Raw genomic sequence first — 19,306 nt, 5'->3', positions numbered from 1 at the left:
ACTTAAACCCAAATGAGCATCTCTGGAGAGACCTAAAAATGGCTGTCCACCAACGTTTACCATCCAACCTGACAGAACTGGAGAGGATCTGCAAGGAGAAATGGCAGAGGATCCCCAAATCCAGGTGTGAAAAACTTGTTGCATCTTTCCCAAAAAGACTTATGGCTGTATTAAATCAAAAGGGTGCTTCTACTAAATACTGGGCAAAGGGTCTGAATACTTAGGACCACGTGATATTTCAGTTTTTCTTTTTCAATAAATCTGCAAAGATGTCAACAATTCTGTGTTTTGCTGTCAATATGGAGTGCTGTGTGTACATTAATGAGGGAAAAAATGAACTTAAATGATTTTAGCAAATGGGTGCACTATAACAAAGAGTGAAAAATTTAAGGGGGTCTGAATACTTTCCATCCCTACTGTATGTCTAGGTAATTTTTTTTTTTTTATGCTACTCGGTCCTAAAGTGCAACAGCTGCATATAACAGAGGAGATTCTAGAAATTACACAGAGTGACTTTGCAACCACTTCAAGGATATATGGAGTCTTTTGTACTATTAGCTGCAAATGTAGATCTACAAATTCAGATAGTCTGGAGGTAAGGGATTCCACCCCTGAGAGGATTGGTCTACCTGAAGGGTCAGTTAAACTCTTATGAATTTTTGGCAGAATACAGATTACAGGGTTGTTTGGATGTGTAATATTTAAGTGGTACTAAATCAAGGATCCTGCATTCACTATATGTGGTCTTCCACAATACACAAAACATGGAAATGCAATAGTTTTAGTAAATATAAACTGCTAAATACCTTTTCTCATCAGCAGTTAGAGCCGTCTTGTGTTTTATATTAGTGCCCGACAGAGCACTGGTTAAAGCTTGTAGGAGGTGTTTTCATTTCCCCCTGATTGTCCTATGAGGCTGCAGGACGCCTGACCCTCTGTCTGGACAGTGCTGATTGGCCCTGTGCTAATCACATGCACTATCCCAAGAAAAAAAAACTATCTAACAATACACACAGAACTGAACATGTGCAGCTTGCCCTCAAGACTCTGTTCTATCAGGAGATGGTTTGAGGACTATGGCAGTGTTGTGGTAATTTTGTTGTGTGTTTTATAGATTGTCATCTGTCTGACCCTGTGTCTGATTTAACCAAGGAGCGCTCTAGCAGAGTGCACTTGCGTAGAATCGGGACCAGCGGTAAAACCGTCAGTATGAAAACCTTCTCATGGACTTGGAGACGTGTTCTCTGTGTGTGTGGGCCTTTGCCGGTTTATAAGTATCAAGTGCAATGCGCTGGGCTTCTTGCCTTCAAATGTCTTTGCACATTAGAGAAGTTAAGTCCGCATAACGAGAGACACATATTATATCTCTGTTGTGGCTACGCTATCCCTTTTGTTGGATACATATCTCCTTTAATAAAAGAACATTGATATCTGCCTTGTTAATGTACTCGTACCGTATATTGACAACACCAGTAGCAATGTCCCCGCAGATATTCTCAAGCCTGTAAGAACAAGTAGAATGATCTCAATAGATAATGGTTACTCTGAGCTGTATTGAGTGGGCTCCATGCTGACCAAGATGGTGGATGCCGTCCCCTTTAGTGTAGTCATTTCCTGTGTAGTCATTTCCTCTGATGTCATTTTGTATGGAGGAAGCGATTGGCTGTTGGGGCCATGACTTCCTGTTTGTCACTTCGTTTTGTTCATGAATAAAAGCCAAGTGGCTGTGCTCAGGAGGGGCAGTCGTGCGATGGAGCTAAGAGCGTGACTATGTCTGTTTACTTGGGGAAATGCGGGAGACACGGGTTTATTGGGATGCATTATACCAAAAGGCTGAAAGGGCGCTTAATAGCGCAAGAGTATAGTGGAAGAAGAAGGGGAGGATCAGAGAAGATAGGATCAAACAGACTATACTCACGTTCCACAGTGAGTATAATGTTGTGGGTTTAGTAACACTTTAAATGGGTTGTGAATCCTCATAGTTTTTCACCTTAATGCATTCTATGCATTAAGGTGAAAAACCTTCTGTGTGCTGCAGCCCCCCCGAGCCCCCGTTTTTCTTAGCTGACCCTGATCCTTCTCCGGCCGGGAATGAGCACACCAGCTGTAGCTGGTGTCTTGTGTTCTGATTGGATAGATTGATAGCAGCGCAGCCATTGGCTCCTGCTTCTGTCAATGAAATCCAATGATGTGGCACCGGGGGACAGGGCCGAGTCCTGCATTCTGTGTGAATGGACACAGATACGTGACTCGGGAGCGCGCCCGGACGGGTGTCCATCAAAGAGAGCGCTTCCCCAACGTGTATACTCAATTATGGGAGGAGCCAGATGCGTAGCTGAGGGACCCCAGAAGAGGGTCGGGGCCACTCTGTGCCAAACAAACTGCACAGTGGAGGTAAGTATGACATGTTTGTTTTTTTTTTTTAAATGAGGGTTTACAAAAATGTTTTCCCTTTTTCATAGGCTTTTTTCAATAGTGTACCCAATTTATTTGCAATATGGGTCCTTGGATCGTTCTTTAAGTTTTCATGTGTCTTCGTATCAACCAGTTGCCTTTTTCATAGTTGGCCCAGTCCATCACTACCACCCCTCCACCTCAGTCTGTCGGTTTTATCACAATAGTGTCATTTTTCTTGAGATTCTCAAGTGCCTCCCTTTCCTTTTTTGTTAGATTATTCTTCTTAAGGGGCTCCTCCGCTATTTCACTCAAACCCTCCAATACTGTCTTCTTGAAGGTATTTAAAAATTCCCCTGTTACCTCAAAGGGATTAAAATATGAATTAGCTCTCAAATGGATGCACTAAGCAGGCTAGACACTTAGCTAAGAGGAGGTAGAAAAGAACAGTCAAAAGACCTGCGTAACAAGGTAATGAAATTTTACAAAGATGGAAAATGATATAAAAGGATATCCAAAGCTTTGAATATGCCAGTCAGTACTGTTTAATCAGTTATTAAGAAGTGAAAAATTAGGGGCTCTTTTGATACCAAGCCAAGGTCAGGTAGACCAAGAAAGATTGCAGCCACAACTGGCGGAAGAATTGCTCAGGATACAAAAAAAAACCCACAGGTAACCGCAGGAGAAATACAGCTGCTCTACAAAAAGAAGATGTGGTTGTTTTTAAGGAGCACAATTCAATGATACTTGAACAAAAAAGAGCTGCATGGTTGAGCTGCCAGAAGGAAGCCTTTACTGAGCCAGTGCCACAAAAAAGCCAATGAGGCATGTCCAGCTGATTCTTTGTGGCAACTTGACCATGTAGCTCTTTTTTGTTCAAGTATCATCATATTGTGCTCCTTAAAAACAACCACACCATCTTTTTCCAGAGCAGCCTGTATTTCTCTTGAGGTTACCTGTGGGTTTTTCTTTGTACTCCAAACAGTACCTGTGGCAGTTGTGGCTGAAATCTTTCTTGATCTACCTGACCTTGGCTTGGTATTTTCCACTTCTTATTAAGTGATTGAACAGTACTGACTGGCATATTCAAGGCTTTGGATATCTTTTTATATCCTTTTCCATCTTTGTAAAGTTTCATTACCTTGTTACACAGGTCTTTTGACTGTTCTTTTCTACCTCCTCATGGCTTAGTGTCTAGCCTGCTTAGTGCATCCATGTGAGAGCTAACAAACTCATTGACTATTTATACACAGACGCTAATTGTGATTAAAAAGCCACAAATGTGGGAAATTAGCCTTTAATTGCCATTTTAACCTGTTTGTGCCACCTTCTGTGTTTGTACCAAGGCCAAACATTCCAGGGTGTGTAAACTTTTTATCAGGGCCATTTGGGTGATTTCTGTTATCATTATACTTTAAAAAGGATCCAAAAAACAATGTGATAATAAATGGGTTCATGTGATTGCTATCCTTAAATAAAAGACAGTTTTTTTGGCATGATCAGTCATATTTTCAATTTTAATGCCAAAATCTCACAATTTCTGCCAGGGTATGCAAACTTTTGAGTACAACTGTACCTAGTGCAAGCAGTTTGGACGGGAAACACATTAACCTTTCAGTTTATTGTTCATTCGGCAGAAAATTTCCAAACTTGGCCTTCGTTTTTTTGGCTCAAAAACGTCCCGGCCAATTACTGATTTGTGCCCATTAACTGGCCTGAAAAACGAATGAACTGTCTAAATGACCGGCCAATTTCGGCCAATTTTTTGTATAGTGTATGGCCAGTATAAAACTGTATTTCCACTTTCAAATTGGAATAACACCTACTTTAGATTTCTATATTAAACCCTGTCTATTGTGCTGGCAGATCACAATATGAGTTGGAAAATAGATTTGAAAACAGTCTGTCTTAATGAAGGATGAAATATTCAATGTATGTCAGTGGGTATAGATATGGGTATAGATATCATTTCAAATTGTTTAAAACAGCTTGTAGTCTGCCCAATGCCAGCACAAAATACCTAGAAAAGTGCTTTTATACTTTCAGGCATGCTATGTGAATGGGAACACAACAAACATATAGTGGGGTTTTCACCAATTTGACTGCCAAAGTGAAAATATTATTTAAGGCTGAAGAATTGTTCCCAGGCTCATTCTAAGGCCCCTTTCACACATATGGACCTTTTGTTCATTTTTCATCCATCCATTGACGGGTGAAAAACGGACATCAATGCATTCCTTTGGATGACAGGATGACAGGATAATCATCTATTTTGATCTGTTTTCATCTGCTTCCGTCAACATCTGTTTTTTTGAACAGATGAAAGCTCTTTTTTTCATCTGTCAGAAAACTAGATCGGCCGAAAAACGGATGCTAACTAACAAATGGTCAATTTTTCATCCATTTTTGCATTGGTAGTAGATGTAAAAAAAACTGATGAAAAACGGATGAACTGATAAAAAAACGGATGAACTGGACTGATGAAAAACTGATGAACTGAACTGATGAAATGAACGGTCTGTATGTCGGACCCTTAAAAAAAACAAAAACAAAAAAAACTGCATAGTAGTGGAATGAAATGTTACTGTTGCCACTCTCTATAGGAGTGGGTATTATGCAAAGATCACAATAAGTGTGCAGCTTGCAGTGCAAAGCAAACCATCCAAAAAATAATGTTTTCTTTTTTTAAAAAAAGATCACCGGGATGTTCCATAACACATGTGTCCTGGAACATGTAACCTGGATAGACAGTAACCTACAAATCTATGTTTGGTAGAAATAAAGTACCACTCACCAACACAAAACCTCATTTTAACAATGAAGCATGATGGGGGAGCACTATGGTTTGTGGCTAATTTGCTACCTCAAGATCTGGATTGCACAGAGTCATTGATGTGTAGGTTTTTGTCTATTCAGATGTTATCTCTTCTGTCCAAAGAACACTGTCTTACAAATGATGAAAAACATTTACGTGGTGTTCTGCAAAAAGTCTTTTTTGGAAAGAAATTATAATTTTCTATAGAAGGCCAATTACTATTTACTGATCTGGCACGAAAGTTGTACAACTTCTGATCTGACTTACATGCGACTTTAATGGGATCCAACTTTGATCCGACCATACCAGGCCCTTTGAGTCTGGTATGGATTTTAAGGGGAACCCCCAAGCCAAAAAAAAAAACGGTGTGGGGTCCCCCACAAAATCCATACCAGACCCTTATCCGAGTATGCAGCCCGGCAGGTCAGGAAGGGGTGGGGACAGGCGAGCCCCCCCCTCCTGGGCCATACGAGGCCACATGCATGTTGATGGGGACAAGGGCCTCTTCCGGACAACCCTGGGCGGTGGTTGTGTGGGTCTGCAGGCAGGGGGCTTATTGGAATCTGGAAGCCCCCTTTAACAAGGGGGCCCCCAGATCACTCCCACCCCCATGTGAATGAGTATGTGATACATTGTACCCCTACCCATTCACCAGTGTAGTGTTACAAAAAACAAGTGATGGTTTTCGCAAAGTCCTTTATTAAAAATGAAGAATGTCCCTCCGTCGTAGCTCCGTGTCTTCTTCCTCAGGTTCTTCTCCCTCTGCTTCTTCTCCCGGTTTTTCTCCCTGCGCTGTGTCAGGTCCAGGTTCAAGCGATATCTTCAAATCTTTTTCTGTTATCTCTGTGTTGTTTTCCGTCTGATTTGCAGTGCAATAATTTTAGACCAGTATCAACAGAATTTATAGGAGAATACCAGAATAGCTTATCACTGGATACAGTGGTGACATGTACAGTAGGTCAACAGGAACCACTAACCACTAAGCACTGCAGTGGCCCTGGAGTTAGACATGCTTTAACCTTTAATAGACCAAAAGAGAGAAAGTAAGAGAATTTCATTGTTAGGGTTTACATACCCTTTAATGTTTTTTTTTTTAAAGTGGTAGTAAACTCTGCTTTTAAACTTGTACCCAGAGGTAAACTTATAATAAGGCTTATCTGTAGGTACAGTAACTATCTCCTAAACTTCCGATTAGGAGATATTCACACTAGATGCAGCCAGTGACATCACCAGCGCATGCGCTCTAAAGCGACGGCCTACCCGTGTCGTCCCATCAGAGCTCTGTAAATCATGACTCCCATGTGCATGCGCCAGAATTACAACATCACGGCTCAGCCATTCACAGGAGTAGAGCTAGCGAACTCGGAAGGAAGAAGATGGAAGCCCTGTCAGTGGTGACAGCGCACTGCTAAAGGACTTCATTCTAAGGTAAGTATTTCATAATGTGAAAGGCCGCGGATCACTACCACTTTAAGGAATACTGCAAAACTGCATTATATTGTGTTTTTATATTTACCTAGAGTGCAGATTTATCTTGCATTTGATTTATATTCTTATTATTATTATTATTACTGTTATGGTTATTATTCTGTATTGCTTCTTTGTATCCCCTAGAATCCAAATCCTGTGACAGATGCTTCTTTGATTTCCCAAATGACATTCAGCTGGTTTACTGAGTAAGTAAAACCAAATATTAAGATCTGCTAGAATTAAACATTGTATATGACCGTTCTAATTAAAAAAATTAGAGAGAGGTGTTCAGTCATGTTTGTAGTAAATATGTGGTGTTCATACTCCTAATGAAGTCTATAGATATAGACACACGACAAGCAGGGGATGCTATTTTGCTTATAAATAGTCCACACACCATTATCAATCGCTCTTCCATTTCGAAGTTATGGTGCTCAGTTTATACCTTATGTTAGGCTGCATTCACACTTCAGTGTTTTGAATAGGGGCAGATTTCCCACGATTCTGCCCACGATTTGAAAGCGCCGATGTGTGAATGGCAAGTCGTGGGACTCACATTTGAGATGCCATTCACTTGAATGACACCTAAAATCAGGGTGCGGGTCTGCCAGGATTGTCGCGCAGTAAATCGCGGCAACTCGGACCGCGGGAAGAAAGTCACTCAAAAGTAGCTCTAGAACTTTTTTTGGGCGACATGCTTCAGGCGATGAGAGTTGCCATGCAATTTATCGTGGCAGACTGCGCCGCAATTTTAGGTGTCATTCAATTGAAAGGCATCTCAAATATCAGACCCGCAATTTGTTATTCACATATCGGCGCTTTTAAATCGCGGGCAGAATCGCGGCAAATCTGCCCATGATTCAAAACACTGAAGTGTGAATGCAGCCTTAGATTACATTGCAGAAAACAAAAGTAGAACATGCTGCATTTTTTCTGTATGGAACGCATCTGGAATGCGGCAAACTGCATCAAAATGCACTGGAATGCACTATCCTGAATTAAGATGAAGAAAAATAGGGAGGAAAATGCACGAGACCGCATCAAAAACACAGATGCAGAAATACATCTGGAAAGCAAAAATTTTAGTGTGAACCAGCCCTAAAAGAGCCTTGGACTAAAATTGGGCTAATCTATCATTTAAAAAAAAAGACCTTATTGAGACTAGCTTGCTGATTAAAATGAAATTAACTGTTCAAAAATAAAAAGTAACAACAATCTCATCTAAATTACAATTGTAACCATAAAATGAGCAAATACTATTTCCACAACCCTATTATGCAACAGACAAGTCTTTGCCTTCTTCTATTTTGACTTTTTGCCAGATTACACATACTGGCAGTCACCAGCTCTCTGCTCACGGAGCTGTGAAAACTGAGCGATCGGTGGTGTTTGACCTAGGGGATGGGGCAGTGGCGTATCATCCATGGGTGCAAGGTGTTCACTGCACACAGGCCCTGAGGGGGTGGGGGCAGGGTGCTCTCTAACACACTGCATCCATAGATGTGTTAAGGCACCAAAATCAGGGAGCACTAATGGCCACTTGTGTACAGGGATCCTCTGCGCTTCCGACGGCACAGCGAGCAGGGGGGAGGCCGGTCCCAGTAGTGGTGAGCCCAGCCCGCAGGTGAATGGCTCCATGCAGAGTGCCCGCCCTGCTGCCTGGACAGAGTGGGGATAAGACAGGAGGCAGCGGGAATAAGGGTGAGCTGCTTGGCAGAACAGTGGAGAAGAGAGGCACGTCTGTGCCGGGCAGTCACCGGCTTCAGTACACAAGCAACTGTACTGGAAGCTGCAGGAGATTTGGAGCCTGTCATGCAGACTACCTAATGCGGAGTGTAGCCCACCAGTGAAGCCACAGAGCTGCTGGCCAAAGGTACAGTGGAAGGAGGATCCAGGAACCGCAGCAGCCCATCAGATCAACATGTGAAGCAACACTAATAAGCCAAATGTTGCGATCACGGGACAATGAAAGCAAAAACAGGCATGTATATTATTTGCACTAGTGACCCAGCTACACTAGGTTTTGTGTGGGCTTTGCCCTCTGTGCTCTCGCCACCAACAGAGAAGCCTTAATAGCCTGAGAAATAGATTGGAACAGTATGTGGCCTTGGGGTATTAGGCTGGATTCACACCGATGCAGTTTTAGTGCTTTTTGCATTTTGCAGATTTGCACTACAGTCCATTTAACATGGTTTCCTATGGAACACGTTCTGTAGTGCAAATCTGCAAAATGCAAAAAGCACTAAAACTGCATAGGTGTGAATCCAGCCTTAAACAGGTTGCACTTGCAGGAGTGTGCAGTACAGAAATTTGCTGGGGGGGTACAGAGATGTGCAAGGGGGTGCAGAGGTGTGTTGGTTGTGTAGGAGGAGGATGCACAAATGTGTTGAGGGAGTACATAGATGTACAGGGGGGTGCAGAGGCATAATGGGGTATGGAGACTTTCAGGGGGTATAGAGGTGTTTTGGAGGTACAGAGAGTATGGTGTGGTATGGGGTGGGGGTGCAGAGATGTGCAGGGAGTACACAGATGTGTTGGGGTACAAAGTAGGCTGGGGCATACATGTTGTGAGGTGCACAGTTGTGTGGGGAGGGGATGCAGAGACATGCAAGAGTGAACGAAGATGTGCTGGTGGATATGGAAGAGTGCTGGGGGTGCAGAGGTGTGCTAGGGGGTGCGGAAGTCTTCTACAGGTACAAAGATGTTCTGGGGAGTACTGAGTTGTGCTGGGTGTACAGAGATGTGCTGGGGGTTGTGGGAGGGAGGGTACGTTGGTGTGCTGGGGGTACGTTGGTGTGCTGGGGGTACGTTGGTGTGCTGGGGGGTACGTTGGTGTGCTGGGAGTACGTTGGTGTGCTGGGGGTATGTTGGTGTGCTGGGGAACGTTGGTGTGCTGGAGTACGTTGGCACATTGCATGGGGGGCCAAGAAAATGTTTGCCGAGAGTACAATCAACAATAAAGATTGCCGCAATAGCACCCATGGCCATATACTCTGCACTCCTCTCCCTACACATACCACCCACCACCATACACTCCACACTCTTCTCCTGCACATACCACCCACCGCTTTACACTCAAAAACCCTTCTCCTGAGCTAACTCCTGTATAATTCTGACATGGAACAAGCGGAATCATACAATAAAGTTGCGCGGGTTACCGGTTGCGCCCTTACATTCTGAGAAGAGTGGGGACAGTCTACAGTGATATGCTCTGCAAGACTCCTAAATGACAGGGATGAACTGTACTACAACATCCTGGAATATGGGTCATAATTTGACCAGTTGCAAGAAGGAAAAGTGCAAAGGGAGCTCACTGACTGAAATGTGTGGTAGTCCTGACTATAACTGCTCCACGAGCGACAGGAAAACAGTCGCCCCCTTAACAAAGTTGTTTCAGCATAAAAGGACAACACATCTATTGCTATTAAGAAATGTGCCTCCAGCGGAGTGTAACCGCTGGATGATATGTTATATGCTGACAGTTTGGGTAAATATGCTCACATCAGGTTGGGGAGATGTGCAGCTGGGAGGGATGGGAACAGTTAAAAGGATAAGTTTTGTGTTTTACTTTGGGAATATAAGTATTGATGTGACTTTGATACGGCTAGACAGACAATATGCATTCAACGTTAAGATATGTATTAGCAGACTGGCACTGTGGAAGGGGCAGACTAAGGAGGCACCACTGTCTTGGAATCTCACTAGATGGCAGCCACACTATTATAATCAGAAACCAATATGGCCGGTGTAAAGTTTTTGACGTGGAACGTACGCGGTATGCAGAATAAGGTAAAACGAACCGCAGCTCTAACATTTCTAAAATCACAGAAAGCAGATATCATAGCTTTAATAGAAACACATATCACAGGCCAGATGCAGGTAGCCTTAAAAAAAACGTGGATAGGATGGTTATACCACAGCACGCATACCAATCAATCAAGGGAGGTATCGATACTGGTCGCCAAAAGAGTGCCCTTTGAACTAATTACTCTAGAGTCAGATAGATTAGGAAGATATATCTTCCTGCATGCCACCATAGGAGGCAACTCTTTATTGATTCTGGCGTGTTATATCCCCCCCCCCCTTTTTCGATCGAGGTAGTACTCAAGGGACTGGCATTCATGGCACAACACCCATCAGTTCCTGCTATATGGATGGGCGACTTTAACCAAACCATGAATCCAAATTTGGACAGACCAGGCCTGGGAGATACATCCAGGACTGTGCCTCACCAAACCAGACTATGCAGACTATTCACAGAATTTGCGCTAACAGACGTATGGAGATGGCAAAACCCGACTAAAAAAGCATACACATGTCACTCGGCAGGCTGTGACACGATGTCCAGGATTGATTTTATACTGGTCTCAAATGCATTACTGCCTAAAATAACAGGGTCGGGTATGGCTCCACGAGCACTATCGGGACCATTCACCCTGTTGGATAACAACATCTCTATTAAAGGCAATGCCCACTTCTAATTGGAGGCTGAATCCATTCTGGCTGTCGGTCCTGCCTGATCTCGAGAGCATAGGGCAAGAATTACAATATATCCTAAACAACTTAAGATTTACAGATTCAGACACTGCAGTCTGGGACACCTTTAAAAATCAAGCTAGTAGACTACTTTCACTAAGAATAAACAGATTTAAAAATTCCACCAAACTGCTATTACAGATGACCACTGACAAACTACAGGAATTGGAACAGGTATACGCACAAGAACCCAGTACTGATAATCTCCATAAACTACAAATGCAATCCAGAGCAGTAACCCAAATGCACATAGAGAAGGCCAAACAACAGGTTTTTTTCAAAAAACAAAGAATCTTCGAACACGGGGAGCAAGCAGGTAAATTACTGGCATATTTAGCCCATTTAAATGAAAAACCTCCAGTAGTGGTAACCCTAGCTACCCCACAGGGAGACGAGGTGACCGACCCACAACAGGTAGCAGACATTTTCCTAAACTTCTATAGGAATTTATACAAAACTCAGACAACACAATCCACCCACGAAATTAAAAACTACTTACACAGAATTCAGTTCCCTAAACTCACATTAGAACAGGTTAAGCTACTAGACGCCCCCATTGGCCAGGAGGACATATCTGAAGCACTGTCCCAACTAGCTAAATCTAAGGCCCCCGGACTGGACGGCCTGCCACTAGAATTTTACACTGCATTCCCTGATATACTAGTCCCGAATTTGCAAAAATTATACCAACAAATATTTAAATGTAAAACACTCCCTCCATCAATGCAAGAAGCACAAATAATAGTTATACCTAAACCAGGAAAAGACCCTAGATGTCCTACCGTCCAATCTCACTACTACAAGTAGACATCAAGATACTGGCCAAAATCCTAGCATCCCGTCTAAATAAAGTTATTCTTTCATTAATTCACCCAGACCAGACCGGTTTTATGCCCGGGAAAAATACGGCCATGAATATAAGAAGACTGTTTCTAAATATTCAAGCACAGCACGATAATCAGGGTACCAGGGTAGTGGTGGCCCTGGACACAGCAAAGGCCTTTGACTCAGTGGAGTGGTCTTTTCTTTGGGAGTGTCTACGAGAATATGGATTTGGTCCCAATTTCATACAGTGGGTACAAATACTCTATCAGTCACCAAAAGCACGGGTCCTCGTTAACGGTTGTATATCGGGACAATTTCCTCTAGAGAGAGGCACACGCCAGGGATGTCCCCTTTCTCCACTGCTATATGCCCTGGCAGCTGAGCCATTGGCCATAGCTATAAGAGCTGACATGGACATAGTGGGACTTAGAATAGGCAACTATATAGAGAAGATCGGACTATACGCAGACGACACAATACTCTATCTAGCCGATCAGGGCCCATCACTACAAGCAGCTTTGAACACTATAGATAAAATGGGAAAACTCTCAGGCCTATGGATAAACTGGGAAAAATCACAGATACTCCCCATAGACCAATTCCCCCCAACCAATATACATCCAGAACTACCATTAGTCAGGGTAAACACTATTAAATATTTAGGGGTACTGGTTACAAGAGACCTACGCGAATACACAACCAACAACATAGAACCATTGTTTGCCATGATAAAAACCAAAACGCAAGCCTGGTCCAAACTACCACTGGGAGTAATGGGGAGGATAAATATCATAAAAATGATTATTTTACCCAAGATCCTATATATGGTATGGCACGCCCCACTATATATACCTATCGGGATTTTCAAGAAAATGGAATCTATTTTGAACACCTTTGTCTGGGGACATCAAAGACATAAGGTAGCTTGGCATGTCCTTAAAAACCCTACAGATATGGGGGGAACAGCTCTGCCAGATCTGCAGGAATATTACATAGCGGCACAGATGTCACACATGCATCACTACCACAATAACGAAAGACAGCGCTATAGTACACTAGTATCTAGTAGCCCAGACAGTCCTTTATCTACCCCACTTCAAATTATACTACGAGGGGGCCAATTTAATAGGAAAAGTCCAAACTTTAATGATGGGGTACTCAACCATCACCAACGAATATGGGGATTAGCCCTGAAAAAACTTAAAATAGGGTGCATTCACTCTCACACTCCATTATGGGCTAACAACCAGCTAGCGGAGCTTAAAAAAAATACCAGACCCTAATCTATGGGCCAGATATGGAATTATTTACCTGCACCAGGTAATGGCAGGTGCTAGGCCTAAAGCATTTCAAACCCTTAAGGAAGAATACTCTATACCACAACAATTAATGTTCAAATACATGCAACTCAGACATGCCCTGCGTTCTCAATTCAGGAACGAAAACTGCATCCTGGAACATCCCCAAATTTTGGACATAGTAATGGGAGCCGATCCACAAAAATTGATATCTAATCTCTACTACTCCATAAGATTACCCAGAATCAAAGAAGTGACGCAAAAAGCCAAAACAAGATGGGAAAGAGACGTAGGTGCAGTTAGTGATTCGGATTGGGAGGAAATTTTAGAAAATGTAAAGGCATCTCCAAAACTGTCTGATAGGCTAACACAGATATACATCATTCATCAAGCGTATCTAACACCTAACATAATAAGGAAGTTTCAACCTACACGCAATATAGCATGTCCTCACTGTCAGGCAGAGATGAGTAGTTTTTTTCACTTAATTTGGGAATGCTCTATTCTTCAATCATACTGGAGTCAAGTGATTAAGTTCTTACACGACCAGATGGGTTCCCCTGTGGTATTAGATCCAAAACTTTGTATATTAGGTCTTCTTCCAGATGTGGACATTGATAAATGCCAGGCCATATTTATATCTGAAGTCCTATTCTTGGCCAGAAAAGTAGTTGCCAAGACTTGGATGCAGAACGTAACCCCCACCATAACAAGCTGGAAGAGAGATGTTAACAATTCCCTCTCATACAAGCAGTTGATTTACAAACACAGGGGAAACAGTCAGAAATACTCAAGGATTTGGGATGGTTGGCTGGGAGATGGGGAGACATGTGTATAGTAATGCGTGAAAACAAGTTTATCAATACCTAGCAACTAAAACATACAACCATATAATAGGTAACCCGTTTAGGTCTGTCAGAACCTCACCGAATCACCAACAATTGGTATATCTCTGTTATGTAATGCCAGCCTTATAAGACTCTACTATATGTTAACGTACCACATGTGATTATGTTTCATGTTTTTATACTTGGACCTCAAATGTGCTGTATTAATTTCTGTCTAACTTCAATAAAGATTATTTTCCCAAAAAAAAAAAAAAAAACCCTTCTCCTGCTCATACGTCCCACTGCCATACATTCTACACTCCTCTCCTGCACATACAACCCACCCCGGTATTTCTCACTGCCATACACTCTGTACCCCTCTCCTGCTCATACCACCCATCGCCATACACTCCGCACACCTCTCCTGCACATACCACCCACCGCTTTACACTCCACACCCTTCTCCTGCTCATACGTCCCACTGCCATACATTCTACACTCCTCTCCTGCACATACAACCCACCGCGGTACACTCCACACTGTAAATCCCCTATTTAACATTACCATATTCCGCATGTAAGTTATCTCTGACTCTATTTAACCACACCCCTTTAGGCCACGCCCATTATTTAGAACAATTTTAACCGCACCCATGTTTTCTGCGGCACACTGCACATGCCACATTTTTGTTCTGCTCAATGTCTAGGGCCCACTTTTGATCTTGCACATGGGCCCGCTGATTTCATGATACGCCCCTGGATAAGGGGGTTAATATAGTTTAGCTTAGGGGGATTACTGATACTTTATATAGGAGTAAACGTGTTCTTTAATGCAGAACTAAACCCAAACCAGTCACATTTAAGGCATGCCTTTGTTGATAACTATTACATTTTCTTAAGTGCTTATCACAGAGTTGGTGGACCCTCTTTGCCACCAGGCCCTTTTAGGCCTTAAAGAGGGCTGAGACACAGGGCCATTTATATTCAATGGAACACCTCACAACAGATGAGGGGCTTTGGTGTCGATGGCTCCTAGGTTGCAGCCTTTGGTTACACTCAAAATGGCAACAGCTGACAGCAGGATAAACTGAATAGCGGTACAAAACCAGCAGGCAAGTTTGTGGTCAAACAGGCAAAAGCTCAGGGCAGGCAGATAACAAAGATTGTTAAGAAACATGAAAAAAAGGGTCAGCAAGTGGAATATAATATTCATTAACTGGAATCGGCATTGGAAAAGAAGTTATGAAAACAGGAACCTGGGAAAATATGCTCAGAGGGGTCTTTGCTTAGGCAACTCCCTAATGCAATCAGCAGGTTTAAATAGCTTTCCTGTACATGACCTCCAGAGGAAGTGTCCAGTAGCACTTCTTGCTAAGAACCACAAGAGGAAGTGGGAGAGACCCAGGGCACATTTGAGCAGAAATCAAGCGTGGGACCCAGGTGCCAAACAGCAGAGACTCTGAACTTTCAAGGCCTCAAATGGCTAGTGTAATAGATCTTCGATGGTGCAGTTATTAGCTGCAAAAGTATAAGAGAGTTTAGTTCTGCTTCTAGTTCACATATGTGTCATGAAGGTAAAAATTGCTCTGCAACCCAAGTATAAAGATAATTGTTTTCTGACATAAGGTAACGTGTAAAGCTTTTGTATCAGGAACTTAAAAAAAAACTCCCAGTAGACAATTTATTAGGAGCCAGGACCAATTTTCCATTCAGAGCAGTCTAAATTCTTTGCAGCAGCATTCAACAAGGTACTGGAAACATTGTTTAGAGATCATGGTCCTTGCTGACCTTATGGCATTACAATTGCACCATCAATAACAGCTTGAACTATTGACACACGACAACATGGATTGACAGATTCATGCTGTGTACAAATTCTGACCTTCCCATCTGCATGTGCAGAAACTAAGATTTGTTGAGTTAGGCAACATTTTTTTCCAGCCTAAAGTGTATGAAATGTCAAAAAATTTTTGAGTTGTCACAGGAACAGAAGGTTGGGTGAGATCTTCCAATATGGAAACCTCTTCTTGCAAAACTGTCTTGGAGGAGATATCCCCTTTTTGGGGGAGATTTCTTCTTACTTACTGTTATGTGTCTGGTACAGGAGTTAAAGGGAAGTTTACCATCATAGGCCACGAACAGTAAAGAAGAAACCTGGTGGAAGTCTTGACCATTCCCACTTTTATTCAAAACTCAGCTAAAACAAAAAAAAAATGGGCTCTACATAAACTTTTAATCCAGTCTTTAGATCCCTTGCCCTAATATAGCTTGCTTTTCATGTTCGTAAATGAAAAGAATATGAACATCACAGTTCAATATGTTGTGCATTCATGGATGCTCTTCTGAACAACACTGTTGAATAGAACGTTTCCTTATGTAGACATGGTCTTCCTGCCATCTTGGAGAAGTCTGCTCATTCTAAATGACCTCTGTTATTAAAGTGGTTCTAAAGGCTGAAGATTATTTTTTTTACTTTCATGCATTCTATGTATGAAGGTAAAAAAAAACTTTTGTGTGCAGCTCCCCTCTCAGCCCCTTCTAATACTTAAGTAAGTCTGATCTCGATCCAGTGATGTGGACAAGAGCAGTGGCTATACTAGGCTTCTCCCTCTTCATTGGCTGAGATGCAGCAGCAGAAGCCATTGGCTCCTGCTGCTGTCAATCACAGCCAGTGAGGAGGGAGTGAGGGGCAGGGCTGAGCTGTGCTCTTTGTGTCTTATGGACACAGAGAGCCGGCTCAGGAATGAGCAGGCATGGGTGCCCCTATAGCAAGCCGCTTGCAATAGGAGCACTCGGCAAGGGGGAGGGGCCCAGAGAGTGTGTCCATGCACACATAGGGCTTTTAGAAGCATTTAGAGACAGGAAAAAAATCCACTGCCAGTGCATCCAGCAGCAGCAGAGTTTTGAAAGAAAAAAAGCTTGATGTTGCTAAACACTGCTGAACGTGTCTAAACACTAGGCGCATTTAGCACTTTATTCAGTTCAATAGCCAGAATAAATTAAAATTCTGGCCAATTAAATAAATAAATGCCCGAACATCAAACACTGCTAAATTCTGCTAAACTTATTTGAAAAAATGCAGCTTAGGTGAATTTTTAACACTGATTTTTTTCCTGTCAGGAGAAACAGCGTTTTACAATAAACCAGTGTGCTTGAAGCCTTAGTCTTATACTGTATGCAGCTACTCTCAGATAACTGGACAAAAAGAGCCGCAAGGACATCCCCTTATAAAACACCTCCCACTCCCAGCTAGCCCCAATTTTTTGCTAGTGGTTTTGGGTGATGGCTTCAATACTGAAGATCATTCTCCTTTCAAGATTCTTAGCTGTACCATAGTCACTGTGACTGCAGCTCATAGATCACTTGACTTTTTGCTGAGTCCTGTACACTGGTATTAGTGGAGTGCGGATTGCAACACTTTAACCACTTCAAGACCGTAGGATGTCCATGGTCCAGGTCCAGTATTAAAAAAAAAAATTTGCAGCTGGCAATTTCCTGTTCAGCAGAAGTGATTTGAGTGGCTACTCGATCACTTCTGTGGACCCTAGATCTCTCAATAAAGAGGACCTGTCATGGCCCATGCTGTTACATGGGATGTTGTTCATCCCTTCTAATGGCAAAAAAGTTTAACTAAAAAAATACTAATTAAAAAGACCATGTAAAAAAAAGTTTTGGATAAAATAAATAACAAAAAAAAATGTAAGCTTACGCGCAAATGCAAACGGACATGTAAGTCCTGCACGCATATGTAAACGGTGATCGCACTACACTTGTGGGGTATTGTCGCGAACGTCAGAGTGAGAGCAATAATTCTAATGCCAGACCTCCTGTGTATCTCTAAACTGGTAACACTTGGTGTCCAACCGTGTCTCAGTTGGCATGTGCATTTTCCTTCTCTGCATACATTTTCTCTTGGCCATCAGCAAATCAAAGGGCTTCCACCAGATTACAGCATAGAGATCCCTGAAATGCTGACCTGGTCATAATGCCTTGCACAGAAGGCTAAACCCTTCATTCTCCACAGCAGCAGAGGTCGTAAGTACCTCTCCGGGGACACCTTTGCACCATACATGGGAGATCATAAGAGCAGGGGTAAAGGCTGAAATAGCCTCAGTAGCTCAAACTCAGCGCATGACTTCGGGGTGTGGTAGTCTATCTCCACAAAGCCCCAGCACCTTCTATTTGGATAGTTGCACCCAATCTGATTCCCTGCCTTCCTCTGGTCATTCTGCTAGCCCTTCGGCTGCTCATTCTAAGACAGAGAGCCAGCTGACTTTATCTTGGCTTGGCTGCAGACACTCTGTCTGAGTAAAAGGGTAAATGAGGATGATCCCAATTTACCTTCTGATGAATCGGGTCAGGATGAGACGTCTTCAGCTGAAATTATATCCAAGTTTAAATATACTGTTACTATGCATTTGACACTGTACACTCCTGTTTAGCGATCGAGTAGCCTGTGCCTACTCACCCAAAGGTAAGCATGGAGTCTCTACAATTACTGAAGCCTGCTAAAAACTTTCCAGTCCATACATTCTTGGAGTCCTGTCTATATGGTGACTGGTCTCACACTGAAAAGATACTTTCTGTTCCAATACATCGTGCTCAGCAATATCCTATTGAGGAGAGCATCATGCATAAATGGGCAGTCCCTGTTGTGGACCTTGCCATCTCTTAACAAGATGCTTACTGTAGTGGATAATCTTGTGTTCAAGGACCCAGTGGATAAAAGACTAGATGCCTTCTTTAAGCAGTGTTAATTTTAGTCTTAGGACTAAAATGGAATTTTAGTTTTCTGCAATTGTTTTAGTTTTAGTCGTATTTAGTCGACTAAATCTCCAGTTCGTTTTAGTCGACTAAAATGTCCTACGTTTTAGTCGACTAAAATCTCCAGTACAATTCAGTAATTGCAATTTAGTTTTAGTCATAGTCTTTTGACTAAAATGGCATTTTAGTTTTAGTCTCATTTTAGTTTTAAGACTAAAATGGCATTTTAGTTTGTCTCATTTTAGTCTTTTGACTAAAATGGCTTTTAGTTTTTGTCGTATTTTAGTCATCTCAATTGTTTTAGTTTTAGTCGTATTTTAGTCGACTAAAATAGTATTAATTTAGGCGACTAAAATGTTGTAGTCATTTTAGCCGACT

At 42.4% G+C, this 19,306-nt stretch overlaps 1 protein-coding gene across 4 annotated transcripts in view; it reads left to right on the top strand.

Moving 5' to 3' along the window:
* LOC141101795 (multidrug resistance-associated protein 1-like) overlaps positions 1-19,306 on the top strand; it is a 511,330-nt gene that overhangs the window by 97,005 nt on the left and 395,019 nt on the right. For all 4 annotated transcript variants that reach the window (XM_073591130.1, XM_073591129.1, XM_073591131.1 and 1 more), the window contains one exon: positions 6,824-6,885. In XM_073591130.1, the coding sequence (XP_073447231.1) occupies positions 6,824-6,885 (62 nt within the window). The remainder of the gene's footprint in view (positions 1-6,823; positions 6,886-19,306) is intronic.

Source organism: Aquarana catesbeiana, linkage group LG06, assembly GCF_042186555.1.
Source record: "Aquarana catesbeiana isolate 2022-GZ linkage group LG06, ASM4218655v1, whole genome shotgun sequence".
Lineage (NCBI taxonomy): Eukaryota > Metazoa > Chordata > Amphibia > Anura > Ranidae > Aquarana > Aquarana catesbeiana.
This window is presented reverse-complemented; position numbering and strand designations above follow the sequence as displayed.